At 34.9% G+C, this 21,893-nt stretch overlaps 1 protein-coding gene across 4 annotated transcripts in view; it reads right to left on the minus strand.

Annotated features, from left to right (window-relative positions):
* Positions 1-21,893, minus strand: part of LOC129739626 (xaa-Pro aminopeptidase ApepP-like) — a 34,820-nt gene extending 12,927 nt beyond the window's left edge. The window contains exons 1-2 of one of the 4 annotated variants that reach the window (XM_055731108.1): positions 21,769-21,893; positions 20,126-20,596 (exon numbers count right to left, since the gene is read on the minus strand). In XM_055731108.1, coding sequence (XP_055587083.1) covers positions 20,126-20,205 — 80 coding nt within the window. In that variant the 5' untranslated portion in view covers positions 20,206-20,596; positions 21,769-21,893. The other 3 variants (XM_055731107.1, XM_055731106.1, XM_055731109.1) reach the window with 3 other exon arrangements.

A 21,893-nucleotide genomic window follows, 5' to 3' on the forward strand; every position in this document is an offset into this window, starting at 1 on the left:
GTTCCTATTATGGTTTGAAACCCCTCCCTCTCTCATGAAGGGAGGGAGGGGCCTCACAAACAAAACACAATTGTTTGCATAACTCGAGAACCAATCAAGCAAATGGTATCAAATTTGGCATGGGGTGGTTTTTGGATACGAGAAATGGTTCTACGAATATCAGATACCCCTCCCTCCTTTCAGTGGGTAGATAGGAAGGGGAGAGGGGGGCTGCCTTACAATTTTACACATAACTCGAGAACTAATCAAGATATTGGAACCAAATTTGGCATGGGAGGGTATTGGAACACAAAAAATGTTCTATGGTAATTTTTGACCCCTTCCTTTTTTCAGTGAGGATATAGGCAAGAAGAGGGGTCTTCTTTACATTTTTATTGCATAACTTGAGAACTATTCGAGCAAATGGATCCAAATTAGGCTTGGAGGAGTATTTGGGTACGAAAAAGGGTTCTATGAATACTTGATACTGTTCTCTCCTTTTTGTGAAGAGATAGGAAGGGGGAGGGGGCTCCTTTACATTTTCGAGCATAATTGGAAAAATTATAAAGCATATGGATCTAAAGTTGGTATGGGAAGGTACTTGAATACGAGAAATGTCTCTATGATATTTTGAAAACTCTCTGTTCTTCCTTCGGGGAAATTTTAACGTGGGAGGGTGCACTCATACAATTTTTTACATCACTCGAGAACTTATTCAGCAAATAAAACCAAATTTCGGCTGGTAGGGTATTTCAGTAGTTACGAGGAATATTTCTATGAATACTACTACTGCCTCCTTCCAGTGGGGTGATAGGAAGGAGAGAAGGGGGATTCGTTACAATTTTTCGCATAATTCGAGAAATAATCGAGCAAATGGAAAAAAATTAACATGGGGGGGGGGGGGGGCATTTGGATACGATAATCGGTTATATGCTTATTCGGGACTCTTTTCTCCTACAATTGGGGATAAAATTAGAGAAGAAGGGAGCTCACATAAAACTGTTTTGCATAGATCAAGAACTTATCAAACAAATGGATCCAAATATGACATTGGAAATCATTTGGATATGAGAAATAGTCCATGATTATTTGAAACACTATCTTTTTTCCAGTGAGTACATAGGAATGGGGAGGGGTGCAACTTTTTTTTTGGCATAGAAGTAATCAAGTAAAAAATAAATCAAATTTAACATGGGAAGCTATTTAAGTACAAGATATGTTTTATATGGAATACCCTTCTGCCTTGCAGTGTGGAGAGGGGAGGGACGGAGGGTGTTCCATATAAATGTTGATGTATTGCTTAAACCTCATCAACCAATATAACCAAATTTGAAAAGAGAGTTTTTGATTACGAAAAACTGGGATCCCTACCACCTTCCAGCAGTTGCGGATGGAGAGAGGAAAGGGGAGCTTCCATAAAAGTTTTTTGGCATAATACCTACAAAAACAAAATTTAAATAATTTCTTGAAATTTCATTTATTTTTGGAAGGTGTTGCAACGCACACCGGGTCAGCTAGTATTTTCATAAATTTATAATATGTTGAAAAACAATTCTAGAAATAAAATTTCTTTAAATATGCTCAAAATTGTCTCCAGTGTGTCTTAAAGTGGTCTCAAAATATTCTAAAAATAGTAAAATTGCTTTGAATTGGTCTTTGAGTTTCAAAAAATTATCATTAAATTGTAGAAAAAAAAACTTAAAATCATCCCAAAATTGTCTGAAAATATTCGAAAAATTGTTTCAATACAATAATAAACTTTGTCACAAAACAGTCCAGAAAATGTCATCAAATTAGCTCAAATTTATCAAAACTATCTTCAAGTATTATTTCCATTTTTTTCTAATATTTCCTCATAACTGTTTATTTTTTTTTTTATATTGCCTGGAAATTGTCTGAGAATACCATCACATTGTCCAAAAAATCCCTTAATATCATCTCATAATAGTTTCAAGATTATGCTGATACTGTCTGAACATTGTCTTTAAAAGTGTATCGAATAGTTTCGAGACAATTTTCGGGTCATTTTAAGACAATTGTTCGAAAATTTTAAGAAAATTTTAAGAAAATTTTAAGAAAATTTTAAGAAAATTTTAAGAAAATTTTAAGAAAATTCTAAGAAAACTTTGTTTATTTTCTACTAAATTATTGTCTAAAACTAAATGTCTACTAAATCTACTGAAAGTTTTGGGACAATCTTGGCAAAAAATTCAGAAAACTTTCAGATAATGTGTTTATCATGTGGACGACTGTATTCATGAGATAATTTTCAGACAATGTATGAAAATTATATCGAAATAATTTTAACTATTTTTCAAAAATTGTCTGAAAACTATCGCATAATTGTTGTAGTTCTTTTCTTTTTTTTCAAATACATCTCAAAATTGTTTCAAATGTCTATGATATTCTTCAAAATTATCTCATTTTTTTCCTAGAAACGAAGTTTGTCTCAAAAATGTATCGAAAGTGTCTGAAAATTGTATTGGAATTGTTTTGAAAATTTCTCAATAATATCCAAAAATAGGCTTCGAATTATCTCAAAATAAATGTTTTTTTTTAAATACATCTTTAAATTGTTTCAAATATTCAAAATTATCTAATATAAAATTTAAAATAGGCTAAACATTGTCTGGAATGTGTCTCAAAATATTCTCAAAACTGTAACAATGTCTTGAAATGAAATTTGATCTCTTCAAATCTTCAAATCTCTTCACAGAAAAAACAGACGATTCCAAAATTGTCTCAAAACTTTCAAGAAATTGTTTCAATATAACAACCAATTGGTCTCAAAATAGTCTCAAAATTGCTTTGAAATACGCTCAAATTGTTTCCTTCTTGTCTGAAGATTATCTCCAGATGATCTACAGATCTTTTCAATACATTGCTTAAAAGTTGTTTCAAAATAATCTTAAAACTGTCTAGAAGTTGTCTGAGAATACCATTACGTTGTCTGAAAAATCCATCAAAAATTATTCCTGTAACTGACTGATAAATGTCTAGATAAATATAATCAATGAAATAGAAATTATTTTGAAAATTTTTCAAAAATGTCTTAAAATTAACTTCAAATGATCTCAATTTTTTATTTTTTTTTAATATTTAAGATTATCTAAAATGAATTTGAAAATGTCTTTAAATAGGTTCAAAATTACCTCAATTTTGTCTTAAAGTTGTATCAAAGTATTCTCATAATAGTGCAAATGTAAAGAAATGGTCTCTGAGTTTCCAAAAAATCGTCTCTCAAATTAATCAAGAGATTGGAAAATCTTATGACTAAAAACTATCTCAAAATTGTCTCAATAATTTCAAAAAACTGTTACAATATAACAACCAATATGCTACAAAACAGTCCCAAAATTGCTTTGAAATTAGCTCAAATTTCACAAAATTGTAACCTAATTGTCTCAAAATAATCTCCAGAAGATCTCCAAATTATTTAAAAATTGTCTAAAAATTGTCTGAGAATACCATCACATTGTCTAAAAAAAATCGTTCGATATCGTCTCATAATAGTCTCTAAGTTATCTCAAAATTATTCTTGATTCTGTCTGAAAATTGTCTCAAACATATAATCGGAAAATTGTTCAAAATTACTGAAGATTGTCTCGAAGTGGTTCAAAAAATTCCTCATAATTGGCCATTAAAGATTTGAAAATTATTTCAAAACTGCATCACTCAAAACTGTAAAAAAGTATCAAAAATATTTTGAAAATGTCACAAAATTGACAAAAGTGGTCTAAATTGTTTCTGTCTAAATTGTTGTGATATTGTCTCAAAGTTATTTCCAGAAGATTCCAAATTATCCTAAATTTGTCTAAAAATTGTTTGAGAATACCATCACGTTGAATAAAAAAATCGTTCGATATCATCTCATATTAGTATCAAAATTATCTCAAAATTCTCAAAGTTGTCTAAATTGTTACTTTATTGTCTCAAAATTATCTCCAGAAGATCAAAAATCACCCAAAAATTGTCTAGAAATTGTCTGTGAATACTATCCCATTGTCTAAAAAAAAACTATCGATATCGTCCTATAATAGTCTCAAAATTATCTCAAAATCATTCTCGATATTGTCTGAAAATTGTCTCAAAACATATAATCGAAAAATTGTTCAAAATTACTGAAAATTGTCTTGAAGTGGTTCAAAAAATTTCTCAATATTGGCTCTGAAAGATTTGAAAATTAACTCAAAACTGTAAAAAGTATTAAAAATGTTTTGAAAATGTCAAAAAATTGACAAAAGCTGTCTAACTTGTTACTTTATTGTCTCAAAATTATCTCCAGAAGATCCCAAATTATCTAGAAATTGTCTAAAAATTTTCTGAGAATACCATCACATTGTCTAAAAAATTGCTCGATATCGTCTCAAAATAGTTTCAAAATTATCTCAAAGTTATTCTCGATTCTATCTGAAAATTGTCTCAAAACATGTAATCGGAAAATTGTTAAAAATTACTGAAAATTGTCTCAAAATGGTTCAAAAATTCCCCATAATTGGCTCTTAAAGATTTGAAAATTAGCTCAAAACTGCAACACTCAAAACTGTAAAAAAGTATCAAAAATATTTTGAAAATGTCACATAATTGATAAAAGTTGTCTAAATTGTTACTTTATTGTCTCAAAACTATCTCCAGAAGATCCCAAATTTTCCAAAAATTGACAAAAAATTGTTTAAGAATACCATCACATTGTCTAAAAAATCGCTCGATATCGTCTCATTATGGTCTCAAAATTATCTCAAAATCATTCTTGATACCGTCTGAAAATTGTCTCAAAACATGTTATCGGAAAAATGTTCAAAATTACTGAAAATTGTCTCGAAGTGGTTCCAAAAATTCCCCATAATTGGCTCTTAAAGATTTGAAAATAAGCTCAAAACTGCAACACTCAAAACTGTAAAAAAGTATCAAAAATGTTTTTAAAATGTCACAAAATTGACAAAAGTTTTTTAAATTGTTACTTTATTGTCTCAAAATTATCTACAGAAGAACTTCAAATTAGATAATTGATTGATTTAAGAATTGTTTAAAAATTGTCATCCCATTGTTTTAAAAAAATCGCTCGATATCGTCTCTTAATAGTCTCAAAATTATTTCAAAATCATTCCTGATGCCGTCTGAAAATTGTCTTAAAACATAAATTGTTCAAAATTACTGAAAATTGTCTCGAAGTGGTTCGAAAAAAAATCCCCATAATTGGCTCTTAAAGAATTGAAAATTAACTCAAAACTGCAACACTTAAAATTTTTAAGCAGTATCAAAAATGTCTTGAAAATGTCTTGAAATTTTCAAAAGTCAATTTAAAAAATTGCCTTGAAAATTCATAAAAATTGTTTCAGATTTGTCCCAAAATTTAATCAAAATGTTGGCGAAATCTCAAAACTGTCTTAAAATGATAATAAAAAACTCAACGTCATCCCAAAGTTAATCTCAGTTTTATCTTGAAATTCGATCTTAACGGTCTCGAAATTGTCTCAAAACTTGAAAACAAAATTGTCTCAGAATAACTATGTAGTGTAATAAAATTGTCACAAAAATTGCCTTGAAATTTTCTCAATTTTTCTTTGAAATGGTCTCTCTACTAACTCAAAACTATCTCCAGCTTATCTGTAATCGTATGAACAATGCCTCAAAATTGTCTCAAAACTTTCTGAGAACATCATCAAAATTGACTCTGCATTTTTTATCTCAAAACGGTCTCAAAATTGCCTTAAAATTATAATTGTCTCTCAATAGTCCTTAAATGGTTTCAAAAAAAAATAATCTCTTCATATTATTAACAAATTACTACAAAGTAACTCATCTCAAAACTTTCTCGAAAATTTCATGAAATAGTCTCAAACTTTTAGAATTATTGGTAAAAATTATTGTACAAAAAATGAGTCCCAAATCTCTGAATTGTCTAAACATTGTTGTCGAAAAATTGTTTGAAAACTTTTCCAAAATTGTTGTTAACAAAGGAACTTTTTATAGAAACATAACATGCGTTTACCTAAAACTGCATGAAACATCTCAAAGATGTTTTAAAACTATTTCAAAATTGTCACAAATCTGACAAAAAAGGTTGAAACTTATATTAAAGTTTGTTTTAACTGTATTTTTTTAAAGTCCTTTGAGATTCGTACCAAAATTTAGTAAAAACTTTCTACAAATTATTAAAGAAATCATTTTCGTCCTTGAAATTTTCTGAATTGTGTTGAAGTTTTTATTTTGCTTTTAAAATGTTTTTTCCAAAATTATCGAAATTCATTTTAAAAAAATGAAAACTGTTTTTTATTCGTCCCAAAGTCAAAATTGCTACGAAATCTTTTCACGTTTGTTTCGAAGTTATTCCTAGTACTTTATTTCTAAAAACTGTGAATCCGTTTGACTTAAATTTCGACAAAGTAACAAAATGATTTAAAACTGGTTCAAAGCATTTGTTCCGAAACTTCCTTAAATTTTTCTAAAAACTATTCTCAATATTTTTTCTAGTTTTTTCACAACTTTTAAGTTTAATTCCAGTTTGAAAATAACAAAAAAATATCTCAAAAATGTTTGTTAATTTTCAGAATGGCGTAAGAATCGACACATCGTTATTTCTAACATTTTGTAGCCATTTATGTTAGTTAACAATTCAGTTCCTCTAAATTTGTTTCTCATTTCCGCCAGGTAGCCAGGTGCAAACGTGTCCATAAACGAGTAATTCCACAATTCTTCAGCCTGTTGCTCAACGTCAGCCCCCGTAAAATGAATGCTGTTGAATTGGACCATTAAATTTTACAACTGTCGTCTAGCACGGGGGTCTTGTTCAATAAAAAATAAATTGGTATCCATAGGAAATTTCCCGAACCCGAAATGGCCTCCCAGTTGACTCCAAGCCCCAGCCATAGGCTTATGGCTTAATGACGACGACACCCCGTTTTTAAAATTGTCTCTATCTATGGGCTGACTAACTTTTATAGAGGGCCATAAACATTATTGTTCGCGAAATGGACACCGGGAACTCCGTTTTGACATTTTCAAGGAAAACAATGAAACCTTCTGATTATTTCAACTGATAATCTAAATTGATTCTTCGAACCCTTGAAGCGCCTTTTAGTTGACTTACTTTTACAATTTTGAAAATTAAATTTGTGAGACTTAAAACCGTTAGACTTTCAAGGGTTAAGAGGTGAAGATTTGTTTTCCCCGATTGTTGTCGGATTGTATTCCGTGTCTTAAATTAATTCCGTAGTAGCATCTGTCGATTTCTTCCTTGCGGAAATCGCCTTAATGACACTGGCTGGCTGGCTGGCTCACAAATTAAACTTCAAGACACTTCTACAGCTCGAAGATTGATGTTGGACCGACTTCTAACTTTTCCCCTGGGTGGGGAAGGGAATGTTTAATTACTTTCAGCGCCAGGGGCGCTATAGAAAAGTGAATTAAATCAATGACGACGGACGTCTTCGTAAATTTCTATTTCCTGATTTTACTCTCCAGGTGCCGGTTGTTGTGAGAAAATATCATCTGATCCGGACGGAAACTTGATTTCATTTTAATTTCAATACCTTTATGATTTGATAAATATATTAAAATTTGAATACTTAAATTCTTCTTTATGCTTGGTTAAACATTAGGTTTTTTTTCAAGTCGCTGATAAATAGGAAATGTGCCAGTTCTATAAAATCAATTGGGACTGTTTGTTTACGGAAAGTGCCGCAATCGCAACTAGAAGACAGCTCCAGTCTGGATTGGCTCTTGGGAAATCTATTTATGGCGCAGAAAACGACTAGGAAATGAATGGATATCCTATAGTAGATACGCCTTTAATTGATGGAGAATGTCCAAAGGAAGGTTTAAAGATAAGACTGGCACGATTAATTAAAAACCGAAGCTTGTGTCATTCTGGTAATGCAACAGAGTTGCAAAAAATGGAAAAATCTCAAAAATTTATTTTGGTGTTTTTATTTAGAGTGCCATTTCCCAGCTATTCTAAGCACCGTCATAATTCGAGAAATTGGAAAAAAATACAATGTTGAAACTATTTAGAGACAATTTTAGCAACAAAAAATGGATAATGTTTAATTATCACAATTATTAAATAGAACATTTGAAGACAATTAGAAAATAAAAAATGGGGAAATTCTGTGACTTTGAGAAAAAAATTTAATTTTAAACAATTTCGTGAATTTCAAAGTTTAGTGAGTCTTGACATTGAAACAACTACTGACCGCAACACCTTCAAGACATAGATTAAACTATTTTCTGGGTGTTTTTTGAAAATTTAATGAGCATTTGTGTTTGATAATAACCTAACCGATAAAAGTTTAAGACAATTCAAAGAATAACTGTGAAATATCTTCAAAACATAGTTAAAAATAAGTAAGCAATTTTAGAATATTTTGGAAAAAACAGAGACAACTAGAAACATCTCTACACTTTTTTTTAACAAAATTGAGCCTGTTTGAACAAATATGACAACTTAAAAGACATACACCGTCTTAGCCGATTTAGGCTTTACAGAATGAATAAATGACGCGGACAACTTAAGATTAACATTTAACACCCAGTACCGAAATGGGAATCGAACCCATGCCATCGGTGGACCAGCGATTACCGTCGTACCACGCTAACCACTCGACCACCGAGACGTACAACTTTTAAGAGTCCTAGGGACCGAACTGTTTCAGAAGTGTTTCACTTATCCAGGTTCTTCTTTTCAAAGGGTAAGGACCACAGAAATGTTAATGTGACCCATAAAAGCTAAAAAAAAATATCAAATCAATTCAATATTTTTTGTGTATCTGATGAAAATCCATTAAAACAAAGGATGTTTTATGTTAAATGCACTATGCAATATGATAATAGTTTTAAATCCCTTGTAAAACATTTTTGAAGCGAAGAAAAGTTCATTTTTTTCCCACAACTGGAAAAACCCGAAAATTAGTTCGGAAAATGTTAGAATGGTTTTCTTCAATATTTGTTCTCACGCAATGCAAATGAAATTTCATTACTGGAAAATTCTCTGGCTACAACTTTGCCCAAGACGGCCAAGCGGTAGGAGTAGCGAGAAAATAGAGCTTCAAACAGAGCGTTCATTTTTGCATGAAAAAAGAATCTAGCAACACTGACAGATATTCCGTCCAATTTTCAGAAATATTATTTTAACAAGAAAGTTATTGATTTTAAAGCAATGCAATGTTCTGATGAAATGATCCATTAGTTTTTCTATCATTTGCAAATAAATTAGAGTTACCAGAAATTTAGAATTATCAGATGCTATGATTTTGCAAAAATTAATCCTAAATCATGTAGAACTTCCTTTCTCAACTTGTTTCGTCTTGCTAAAGCCTGTTTCGTCACGTTTATCGTGATTTAATTGGCTAACGCGCCGTTGTACTGGTTCTGAAGTTGCGTTTTCAAGTCCCGTCGCACACAGGGGTACAATATGAAAAAGGCGATCAAAACTGTTTTCTGACGGAACTATGCGTTCTAGACCTATAGTGACTTCGAGGCAAATGATCAACATAAAAAGGGCAATTAAATTAGAGTTTTGAAAAATTAATTAATCCACTTAGCAGTGAGTTAAATTAACTACTTTTTTATATCTATTTGAAAGCGTCTGAGAAACGTTTTCAGAACTGAATTCAGAATTCAAAATTCAGATTTCAAAACTCATTATTTCAATACCGTTCTGCAAATTTCTACCAATTGTTCGTTTACTATAAAAAGATGTTTGTAATAGATTAAAACGTTGGTAAAAATTCTCCCAATCTGTCGAAAAGTACCGGTTTTCGAAGAACTAGCTTATTCAAGAAAATAATATGTTATTAGTGGAAATTTTTGCCTATGTTTAATATTCCGCAGTAATGAATTATAAACTAGTCATAAAAATTCCCAGAGATGATTTTTTTAATCCCTAGCATAGTTTCTGATCTGTAAATTTGAAATTAAAACATATTCTGATTTTTTCGAGGTATTTTTAATCTAGTTAGTGTTGTTTCAAAACAACTTACGTTCAATAACGCACGAAACTTTAATTCATTCAGGTTTTGTATATCGAAGCTTTGTAACTTTTTACGTAAAGCGATGGTTAACGTAGAACGATCTTAAATAGCCATCCGAAAAATTTGAGATAATTTAGAACAATTTTTTTACACAATTCTATCAATTTTGAGACAATCATTAGACACGCACAATTAACACACGACGTATTACAGGACACGACACTTGACGTTCTTACAAACGGAAAAAGGATTCAAAATTACCTTTTTTGTCGACCGGTTTCGGGCTCGATGTTGCCCATCTACAGGACGATGTCCGACTGATCACACGAAGAAATTACTAGCAGGATCATACTACGAGTGTCGTAGTATTCGTCGAAAGAAGGTTCCTTTATGAGATTTTCCTTTTGGTGAAGGTGAAAAGCGGCGACATAATTGGTGGGTCATCTTCGTTCATTAGCGGTTTTTCGGAAGTACTAATAAACATCGACTCCCAAGCGTTCAAATGTGAGGCTTTTCTTACGCATTTCCTATAGATCACTTTTTCCCAGTTTATGGAGTGGTCCATTTCTATAGGAAATGCGTAAGAAAAGCCTCACATTTGAACGCTTGGGAGTCGATGTTTATTAGTACTTCCGAAAAACCGCTAATGAACGAAGATGACCCACCAATTATGTCGCCGCTTTTCACCTTCACCAAAAGGAAAATCTCATAAAGGAACCTTCTTTCGACGAATACTACGACACTCGTAGTATGATCCTGCTAGTAATTTCTTCGTGTGATCAGTCGGACATCGTCCTGTAGATGGGCAACATCGAGCCCGAAACCGGTCGACAAAAAAGGTAATTTTGAATCCTTTTTCCGTTTGTAAGAACGTCAAGTGTCGTGTCCTGTAATACGTCGTGTGTTAATTGTGCAGTTAAGTTCTTACGTTGGCACAAATCCGCTTAAAATGAGTGAATCATTAGACAACTTAAGAAAACCAATGAGAGAATTTTAAAATTATCTTAGGGAACATCCAAAAATGACGTAGCTTTTTTTGTTGAGTTTTTATACCCCCCCTCCCCCCTCGTAGCATTTCGTCACAAAGTCATAGACCCCCCCCTAGATAATAAAGTAGCTTTAATAACCCCCCCCCCCCTTTTTTTAATTTTTACTTTTATTTTCAGCATTTTGCAAGAATAATACAAAAATTAACAAAAAAAGGGAAAGAAGTTATAAAAGGAATTTTAAAAAAGCATATCAATCAGTCAAAAAAAATCAAGCTATCTTTCAACAAACATGATAGCTAGTAAGTATTCAATCAGTTGTGTCGGTACAAATTATCTCCATTCTGGATTCCAATGAATTCGTTGGGCAGCTTTCCTCCATCGTCTGTTCGACTGGAATAATTGCATCTGCGATGTCAGCTGCCTCCACCCAGTCTCTATCGTCCTCCGGAGTGATGACCAGCGCTTCGTGTCCTCTTTTAAATTACTCAAAACAATTTTGATTTTTTTTTTCGATATTTAATTAAAGCTACGTAGCTTTACTTGAACCCCTACCCCCCCTCTCGTCACACATCGTCACACAAAGTCAAACCCCCAGACAACCATTTGGTGGGTATTTCGAATTTGCAACGCAAATATACGTGCAAATATACGTGTAAACATTTCGTATATAATGTAGCAAAACCAGTATATACGTATCATTTTGGAGGCCATATAGGTACATTAGCAAACATATTCTTGATTTGGATTGTATTAAATTACGATTTGCACGACTTGTCATGCGCATCATTTACGACTACTCTGATTCTTTTTGGAATATACTATGACAATTTACATCATCAAATAGATGATTGAGGTTGTAATATACGACATTTTTCGTAACAATATGAACAGTTTGACGACTTATTTGGTCGTCTTTTGCGACTTGAGTGCAATAAAAGTGCAAATAAAAATAAGATTATTATTTTTTTTGTACTTTAAACCAATTGGTTTATTTATCCCAAAAAATAATAAAAATAAGATTATTTCAAAGAAATGCGTTTTTTGCTGTCAAATTCAAGTTTTTTAACGTTCATGAAGTTATTGTTAGTACCTGGACTTGATCCCCTGACCATACGATCTGCAGCTCATGTTGGTTCCTCGACGCTATCTGGAATATATAAATTCAAGGGGATTTGCTTCAAAGGCATTAAACCAAAAGCAAATCGTATATTTCTATAACTTAAATCTTTTAAATCGTAGAACACGTCATCGATGATCTAAAAATAGACCAACATTTTGAAGCCTCCTTTAATACGATTCCAATCATCGATGTCCCATTATCATAAACGATTTTATTGAACTTTTTGTATTCTTTTACGATTGCCAGCAAATACGTTTTACGAAAATCAGACATGCGAATTAATATGCAAAGGTATACGATTGCATGCACATTATTACGAATCAATGCAGTTATATACGTTTTTTATTTCGAATTATTTTATGCATAGCACGACAAAATCTCTCAGTCACGGCTGATCACCGCATATCGGTTGTTTCACGGATTTTTTGCGAATTGTCGTACACAAAGGTCGAGTTCATATGTACATAAATATGAGTCTCTCTTCTTGTCGTAATTAAATCATGCAATGCTTTTAAATACGATAAAGAATATGCATGAACCGCACATTGTAGGTGCAGATATACGAAAATAAATATAAATAACATTCTATACGATGTAATCTGTAAAAGAAAATACGACTTCTGGTTGTCTGGGCCCCCCCTCCCCACCAAAATCTAAGTCATTTATGGATGTTCCTTTAGAATAAATTCTAGGTATTCAATTTCGATTCGAAATTTTCCTAATTGTCTGAAATTCAAAAGTATTAATGTAGAGATTGTCGTGTCTGGAATCGATTTTCCGTTTAGTTTTTTCACAACTCTTCCGACGCTCAACCTTTCTCGGAAAATTCTCTAAATGAATGACCGTTTTTTCTCAACTACACGCTTAACTACTTTCACAAACTTGTCAGATAAAATTGGATCCGTCTGATTCATCACTGACAGCTATTAGGCTTGTTCAATGCATCATAAATTCCATAATTCTTTATCAGTTATCTATAATCACTACAGAGATGTACCGAATATTCGGCCTGTCGAATATTTGGCGCCAAATTCCGCCAAAAAACCGTTTGGCCAAATATTCGGCTCAGCGAGTAGTTGAACTAAGTATTTGGTCGAGTAGGCCAAATATTTATTTTTAAAATATATGCAACAACATAAATGTCAAATGTTTCTAATGATTTTGAATATGCTTATGCTTATGCTTATGCTTATGCTTATGATACATACACAGCCAGATCTTGTCAGCATCCCGGTGAGTAGTAAAAGTACATTTACTACTCATCTTAACATGGCCGGGCCCACTGTGCAGTATTGAACGCAGAGACAACTGGAACACAGGGAGGAAGAAACGTGGACAACAGTACCATACGTTTCCATGGCAACAACTAAGATTATAACGTTGGAAGCACATATGCTAAATTTTATGTGCTCCTTGATGATGGCCCGTTTGGATTCGTCCTTCTATGGATGGAAATGATGTTTTTCTGCACAGAAATCGAAAACTCCGTTGTAAAGGTAATATTTTCTTTCAATTTCCTTATTTTTTTCGTTTAACTATAATTATTTTTAAACTACAATTAAAATATTATCGTGAATAGCATATAATAGTAAAAATTCGGAGTTTAGGATTTCGATGCACTGTCATTTCTGGTCATTGACCTAGGATATAGCGCCTTTGCTCGCTCTTGAAAAGAAACATTAGAAGAACAAAAAAATCATGATTAGTGTTCCCAACCCCCTTCTCCCAGAAAAAACTTCTTTCACAATAATTTAATGATAAAAACAAATAGCACATTATACAACGTCAAATGCGGTTCAAACTACCAATATAATATTTAGGGGAATTCTGTTGAGAAAATTTCTATAGTATAAGTATATTCAGAGGATAAATTTTTATATAAGCACTTTATTTTTATGAGTGCAAGGTTAAGATGTTGACGTTGATTATTCATAGTTTGATCTTGTTAAAAATTTTCCTTACAACGTGTTAATTTTCCTTACAACGTGCAGAAATTCCACTAGTTGATCCTGCATTGAACTTCGCTATCTGCAAAGTACAAATAGTACAACTCTTTGAACTATAATTGCCCCTTCCTCACTCTTTCAGAAGATTCTGTGAAAATTTAGGCATAAAAGTCGTTATTACTTCGAAATAGTGAAAAAGCGAGCATTCATATGCAGCGCCATATCGCGGGACAAAGATGCAACAAAACGAAGCATTTTAGAACGTGCCACAGAAGAAAAATGTGCCTCAATGTGTTTAGCTAAGACACCAATCTGTCTCTATGGTACAGAATGAGAAAAAAAACCACTGCCCTGGCCCCTCCATGGTAAGGGTCATACTTCAAACATGAATTGAATTGAATTAGAAACAGAAAAAATATACTTAGCTCACGAAATCTCAGGAAATTCAATCGAAGCAATCCGAGCGAAACCAACAGCCAGGGTTTTCGGCCAGCAATCAGCACAGCCGAGACAGCAAAGGAACACTTTTCTTTTTCACTCCCTCTCAGTTACCGCACTTTTAAACTTTTCTAGACAATATTTTCTTCCTTTTTCTATTTCCATTTCCACTTGTTCCGTCTCCAGTAAAAACGAACCTGTTACGTTTCACTCCCTACTCACCGAAAACCATTTTCCTTCCCCTCTCACTTCTACACCACCTTAGATTGCCTAGTGCTAGTTTTTTTAAAACATCGCGCACCTATGCCAATCAAAATTTATCAATTTCCCAATGGCTGGCAAATAGTTATATTCTCATCATCCTCAATTCCCCCATTTCGCAATGATCCCTTTCCAACTCTCTCTCTTTAACAGCATCCTTCAACACAAATTACACATAAATAGACAGATTCTTTACTGGTTCACGAGTTGGAAGTTTACGACGAGATTTAAATTAACGAAAGTCTCAAACTTCTGCCCCCTGCACGTGTTTTTTCCAACAACCAATTTTTTCCATTTTTCCTCAAATTTCATCCTCTTTTTTAGAACACGAAACTTCTGATTTTGTCTGAAAACTGGTGGCCACATTATCACTGGATCCCGGTTATTCGGTAATAACATTTTTTCACCGGTTTTACTTTTATTTATTGATAAAATTCAGAAATTTAGCGGACGAATGAAAAAACGCGTGCGTTGCGTAAAAAGCCTCGCCTACTTCTTCCAAATGTTTCTAATGATTTTGAATAATTTATAAAATATTCAAAAGAAATGTTGAAAAAGTAACATAATCTTCAAAAACTTAAGGAGTTAGTAAAACATCCTAGGTGTATCCGTGTAGCTTTCACTGTAGATAGCTTTATTCTTTTATTTTCGTTTATTCTAGATTTTCTTGATACATTCAGGCTCGCCCATAAATCCAATAAAGAATTCGAGATAAGTTAAATCTCGAAAAAATCAGATATTATTTTAAACATCCCGAATTTTGCCCGGATTTATTCAGATTATTTACTAAACGAAATAAAAAAAATCGAATTTTCTCTGAAAATTTTAAGATTTTGCGTTCAAAAACGATATAAAAATTTCAAAATTACCTACCATACATTTTTTTATCTTTAGATACGATTTTAACATGCAGCTGTACTGCCGTTGGAAGCATAATTGTCACATGTTACATTCTGAAATTTTCTACTTTTTGGTGTTTAGAAGACTTATTTCAAAATGTTTGTTTGCCGTTATTTGATAGAAACATCAAGTTCACTCCAAAACCTACCTACCTAAGGGTCCAGCGCCGATTGACCGGCGCATAGGGCTGAGATAAAAGATCTCCACTGCTGGCGATCCGGAGCCAGCGTCTTCACTTGCTGCCAGCCAAGGTTCTCGTCAACTGTGCGGATTTCAGCGGCTAGACTTCGCCGCCACGAGCTTTTGGGCCTGCCTCTTCTTCGATGCCCATCTGGATTCCAGTCAAGCGCCTCTCTGCAAATCTCGTTTTCATCTCTTCGCAGCGTGTGCCCAATCCATCTCCACTTACGTTCCCGAATCTCGATTTCTAGCGCCTTTTGATGACACCGGCGATGAAGTTCAACGTTTGAGATCCAGTTGCCAGGCCACCAAGCGCGGATGATGTTCCGCAGGCACCGATTCACAAAAACTTGCAGTTTTCGCGTCGTCACCGCATATGTGCACCAAGTCTCACACCCGTACAGCAATACGGATTTGACGTTTGAGTTGAAGATTCGGATCTTAGTTCGTAGAGAGATCTGGCGTGACCGCCAGATGTTTCGGAGACTCGCAAACGCAAATCGGGCTTTTCTGATCCGGGTTTCGATGTCCTTCTTGGTACCACCATCAGGCGTAATCTGGCTACCAAGATACTGGAAGCACTCCACTGTCTCAACCTGTTGTCCAGCTACCACGAAATTGGAACGATTTTCTGTATTGATTTCCATCGACTTGGTCTTTCCGACATTGATTTTGAGACCTGCTGCCTTGGAGCTTTCGGTGAGGTCGTCGAGTTTGCTCTGCATGTCTTGTTGTGTTTGGGCGAGCAAAACAATATCGTCTGCCAGGTCAAGGTCGTTCAGTTGCTCCATGGTTGAAGGATTCCACGGCAATCCTCGGTTTGGTCTACAGTCAATCGATCCAGTCAAGATCTCATCCATTACGATGAGAAAAAGCAGCGGTGACAAAATACATCCTTGTCTCACTCCAGCAGTTACCGGGATTGGTTCGGACAAGACACCGTCGTGTAAGACCTTGCACGAAAATGCCTCCTACTGTGCTTCGATGAGATGGACTAGTTTCTCTGGGACCCCTCGTCGTCTAAGAGCAGCCCAGATGTTTTCGTGGTTCAGTCGGTCAAATGCTTTTTCGAAATCAACGAACACCAGCAGAAGAGAGTCCTGGAATTCGTTGATTTGTTCCAGTATTATTCGTAGCGTTGTGATGTGGTCCACACATGATCGTCCGGATCGGAATCCAGCTTGTTGCCGTCGGAGTGTAGCGTCGATTTTCTCCTGGATCCTGTTCAGGATCACTTTGCAGAGTACTTTAAGGGTTGTACAGATCAAAGTTATGCCACGCCAGTTACCGCACTCTGTTAGGTCTCCTTTCTTTGGGACCTTTACGAGGATACCCTGCATCCAGTCGGCCGGGAATGTTGCAGTATCCCAAATGTCAGCGAAAAGACGGTGCAACATTTGTGCTGACAAGGCAGGGTCGGCTTTGAGCATTTCAGCAGGAATGCAATCGATTCCAGGCGCTTTGTTGGATTTCATGTCCTTGATTGCCGCTTCTATTTCAGCCAGCGTGGGCGCTTCCGAGTTGACGCCATTAATGCGACTTACTGTGGGCGCCTCGAGCTGCGGGTTCTGTTGGCCATTGCTATTTGTAACTCGGAAAAGTTGATCAAAATGCTCAGTCCAACGCTTGAGCTGATCTGTTCGATCTGTCAGCAGCTGACCTGCTCGGTTTTTCAGCGGCATTCTTGCATTAGTCCTTGCACCACTAAGGCGGCGAGAAATATCATATAATAATCGGATATCTCCAATGGCGGCGGCTCTTTCTCCCTCTTCGGCTAGGGAGTTTGTCCAGGCTCTCTTGTCTCGTCTACAAGCTCGTTTAACTGCCTTTTCCAGCTCCGCATATCGTAAGCGGGCGGCTGCTTTGGCTGACCCGGTACATGCCTGCTCAATTCCGACTTTCGCCTTTCTCCGATCATCGATCATCCTCCAGGTTTCATCCGACATCCATTCACTTCGTCTTCCACAAACTTTACCGAGAGTACCATGGCTCGTCGTGATAAAGGCATTCTTGATTCCACACCACTGTTCTTCGACTGTTCCGTCTGTCGGCAGTTCCGAGGCTCGGGATTCTAGCTGTTCAACGTATGCCCTTTTCACCTCTGGATTCTCCAACCGGCGGACGTCGTATCGACACCCGACACTCCAAAAAACATGTTTTTATTAAATATAATTAAAATATTCATCACAACGAGGTGGCAGACACCAAAATACCTCACATATTAAAATGTAACATGTGACAACTATGCTCCCACCGGCAGTGTAATTCAATGAAATTTTTAAATTTCAAGTTATTTTCTTTCCATTTCCTCTTGTATGTTTTTGGCCTACATTTTGTTCAGATTTGCCCGTTTTTTATATATATTTTTTTTTTAAATCGCCCGACCCGTAGAAAGTAATGTATGCTTAAGATTAAAGATCTTCGTTTTCTTTAAATAATCACTATTTGGGAGATATCTTGCTCAAATTCGACTTTCATCTAATTCGATATCAAATAAGAAATACAAATTACTTGGAATCTGTTTTGACCTGTTTTTTCCAGATTTTACAGGAACCCATTCTCACCCTAGAAGCGACAAGTTATCTGATGTCCTTTCAGTTATTGATGATATTTTGAAAATCCGAGAGACTCCTTGAGACTACTTGAAAAGATCTTATAAAACATTATCTGGTTAAAAATAATCGACTCAAAAAAATGACGGGACTTAAGATGGAAGAAAAAGGAGGAAATTTAAACGATCCCTTTTGTGTTCTTATTAAGAAAGCAACAGAATATTAGTTTGGCCGAATAGTTGAAAAGATCAATTCCAAAGTGCCAAAGGTCAATTATAATTCCAAAGTGCCTTCAAAGCAGCAAAATTGTCTTTGATTTTTGCTATAGTTATCTTGAAATGATCTCAAAATAGCTGTACACTGTATGGTGTGTTGTTAGGCAACTTTTTTTTGAATTTCTTAAACTCTGTAGTCTAAAAGGTTTCCGTTTAGGTCAGTGGTTTTTCAAACAAACCAGAGGTTTTCAAAGTGGTCCCTACCGCCCCGTTCGGTGCGTTGAGAGCTTTTAGGGGGGCGGTGAGCTCAACATACAAATTTGGGGTGCGTTGGAAGGGCTCAGGGGGGGGGGGGGGCGATAAGGGGTCATTTTTAGATTCACATTTTCACAAATTACGAATCAACTTGAAATTGAAATGACAACGAGAACGTCCAACGCCCAACAATCAAATGATTTCTGTAAGTCACAATCATAGACAGATATTTTTTTCAATTGTGACAGATGTTGTATTGTAAGTTTATTTTTTATTGTACAAAAAAGCAATAATTTTGGATGGCCATTCCTGAATATGTTGAAAAAGTAATGTCCTAAAAAATGAAAAAAAAATCTTTCGAATAGAATCGGTGTTGAAGTCGTCACAGATTTAGTTATTGATTTTTGGAATGTAACAGAAGAGTGCTAACAAACAAATGGAACTGTTTTCTTTAATTCTGATTCCTTGATCTTTAGTTCAACCGATAATAAAATAAAATTTGGCAAATTTTCATGATAAAACATTAGAAGTTGTTCGATTTTAACTAAATTGTCGGAATTTAGTTGGTAGAACAATAGCAAAATTTTTAGACCCGTGAAATAACCCGTGAAAATTTAAGTCTTTAATTGTCAAAATAATCAAAATAAAAGTTTAAAATTTATTTTATCAAGTAATAAAAATATGTATTTGACTTTTTATGCTTTTTCATGGAATTAACAGTAAATATTTTTTGAATAATAAAAGGCAAATTTTATAAGTAAAGAATTCTATTTATCAAAATGTAGATAGGCGGTTTGATATAAGATTTTTTTTTAATTTTCAAGTTTCAAGTCCTGAAAAATGTAAGTAATTTGATTTAAAATGAATTTTGAGTTTTGTCTTGCTACAATTGATGGTTATGCGTAGGCCTTTCGATCTTCTCAAGTCAATTATAGCAATTTTAAATGTGCTTCATTGAACGTTTTAAATTACACTACAATAAAATTTCAAGAGCTAATGATTTTGCAACGATGCCAATTAGCAATTTCCTAATAATTTTTGATAAATTCTCTCAGGGGGGCGTTGTGCTCGAAAATTTAGCAAAAGGGGGCAGTGAAGGAAAAAAGTTTGAAAACCACTGATTTAGAGCGACTTGTAGATTAGTATGGAAAATGATTTGCAATCTACCATAAGATAATTTGCCATGAAGACAAAAAAAAAAGGTATCTTGATTAAAGTATTCAGTTGACATTATTCGTCAATTCTGAATTCAGAATTCAGAATTCAGAATTCTGAATTCTGAATTCTGAATACCAATTTTTAACCTAATCTGAACTCACCTCCCGAAGGCCACTCCACACCCGACCATGATGATGAGCAGCGCCGACGCCCCGATCAGCAGCTTCTTGGCCTTCCCCATTTTGGCCGGTTTGGTGGGTTCCAGTGGTTCCGGTCAGCTGTGCGACGAAATGGTGGTATCGATCGAGTACCGGGATACCTGCCGGGAGCTGTCCCACGAAACGCGTCCTCGACTGGGCCGGCTCGGTCTACTTCCGGCAGTGGCAGTTGTGCCGGTCGTCCTCGAAGTGGACCGGGACGGGTCTTCGTCCAGAAATACGACGGCTGCCGATGCTGCCACCTGCCAACGGGTTCGCTGATCGATCGGTGTTATCATCCGGGATTTTTGTTATCGGTGGGCTTCTCTGCTTCTCAAAATGGATGAGACACTTTATTTTAAATAGGTCTGATAGCACAATTCACCGTTGTTTGTTTTTGTAATTATCTTCTGGTGGAATTTCCACTTTAATTTTCTAAAATTGTGTCAGAATTTGGTTAATCATAGTAGGCTGAAGAACAACTCATAGCCTCCAATATCCACGTGTTAAGGCATCTCTCAATATTCTCATTCAGATTCAAACAACTTGTAAAAACAATCTAACTTAGTTCAAGGGAACGCTAAACGGTCGAATTGGTTTTTTTCAGATGTCGAATTCAGAAGAAGACTCAATATTTAAAAATAAAAAATAAAAATTAATTTAAGATCACCTGGAAAAATCTAACTTAGGATAGTTATATTCAATGTTTAGTACAATGAAGTAATAATCAACACTCAGAAAGGAACATTTTCAAGATCATTTGAAAGAATCTTCTAGGAAGGCCCACGTCAAAAATATTGTTGTAAAGCATTTCATGAAAGGCTTTCAAAGTCAAAGCTGCTTTAGCCATGTTGTTTGATGATTTCCCACTGATATCCTTTTCGACTCCAAATGTTGTAAGTGTTAGTATTGATGCATTTATTACGATCATATTTTTTATTTGAATCAATATGATGAAATATAAATGATTGGATCTTCTATACTGTTCTGATACTTCTGAAGAGCAAAATCTAATAGCACCTAGCATTGAGTAACCAAAATTTAGACTCTCGAAGCAAAAACAAAAAATCGATCCCAAAATGAGTCAAGTCCAGGGCCATATCCCTAATAGCCCAGTAGTGACGGAAATTTACGACTCTCCAATATGTATGCTGCTCTGTAGGTCCAGTCCACGTGACAGCCTGGCTAGATAGACCAACAAACCAGGGCTGACCGTTCTCCATTTCTTTGAACCAACAACAACGGACGAACGAAACCAAAACAAACCAAACCAGGTCCAGGATATGGGTCACACCGAGGTAAGAAAAAAAAAACAACATCACAGGATAAAAGTGGTCACCACAGCCGAAAACAATCGCTGAGGTAGACCACACCGACCAAGGAACGAACGAATTGTCAACGTTTGTTTTCGTTTGCCACCCACAAGTTTTTGTTGTTTTGGGTTTAATTTTGGAAGAGGAGGAGGAATACCTTACTCCAGTGACCAATCACAAAATTCCCAATATGTCCTGGTATCACGTCGTATCCCGAAATTTTAGTCCTGGAAACTGTTTTTTTTTTCTTCAACTTTTTTAGGTTTGGGGACACTTGAAATAACAGTAACTGACACCGATTGGATGGAACCGACACCGCGAAGACCACAACACTAGGACCAAACAACTTGACCAGTAGACTACCGTCCGACGTACGAAAGCTCCGAAATGTAACTGAACCCCTACTATGAGTGACCGGA

Source organism: Uranotaenia lowii, chromosome 1, assembly GCF_029784155.1.
Source record: "Uranotaenia lowii strain MFRU-FL chromosome 1, ASM2978415v1, whole genome shotgun sequence".
Classification (NCBI taxonomy): Eukaryota; Metazoa; Arthropoda; class Insecta; order Diptera; family Culicidae; genus Uranotaenia; species Uranotaenia lowii.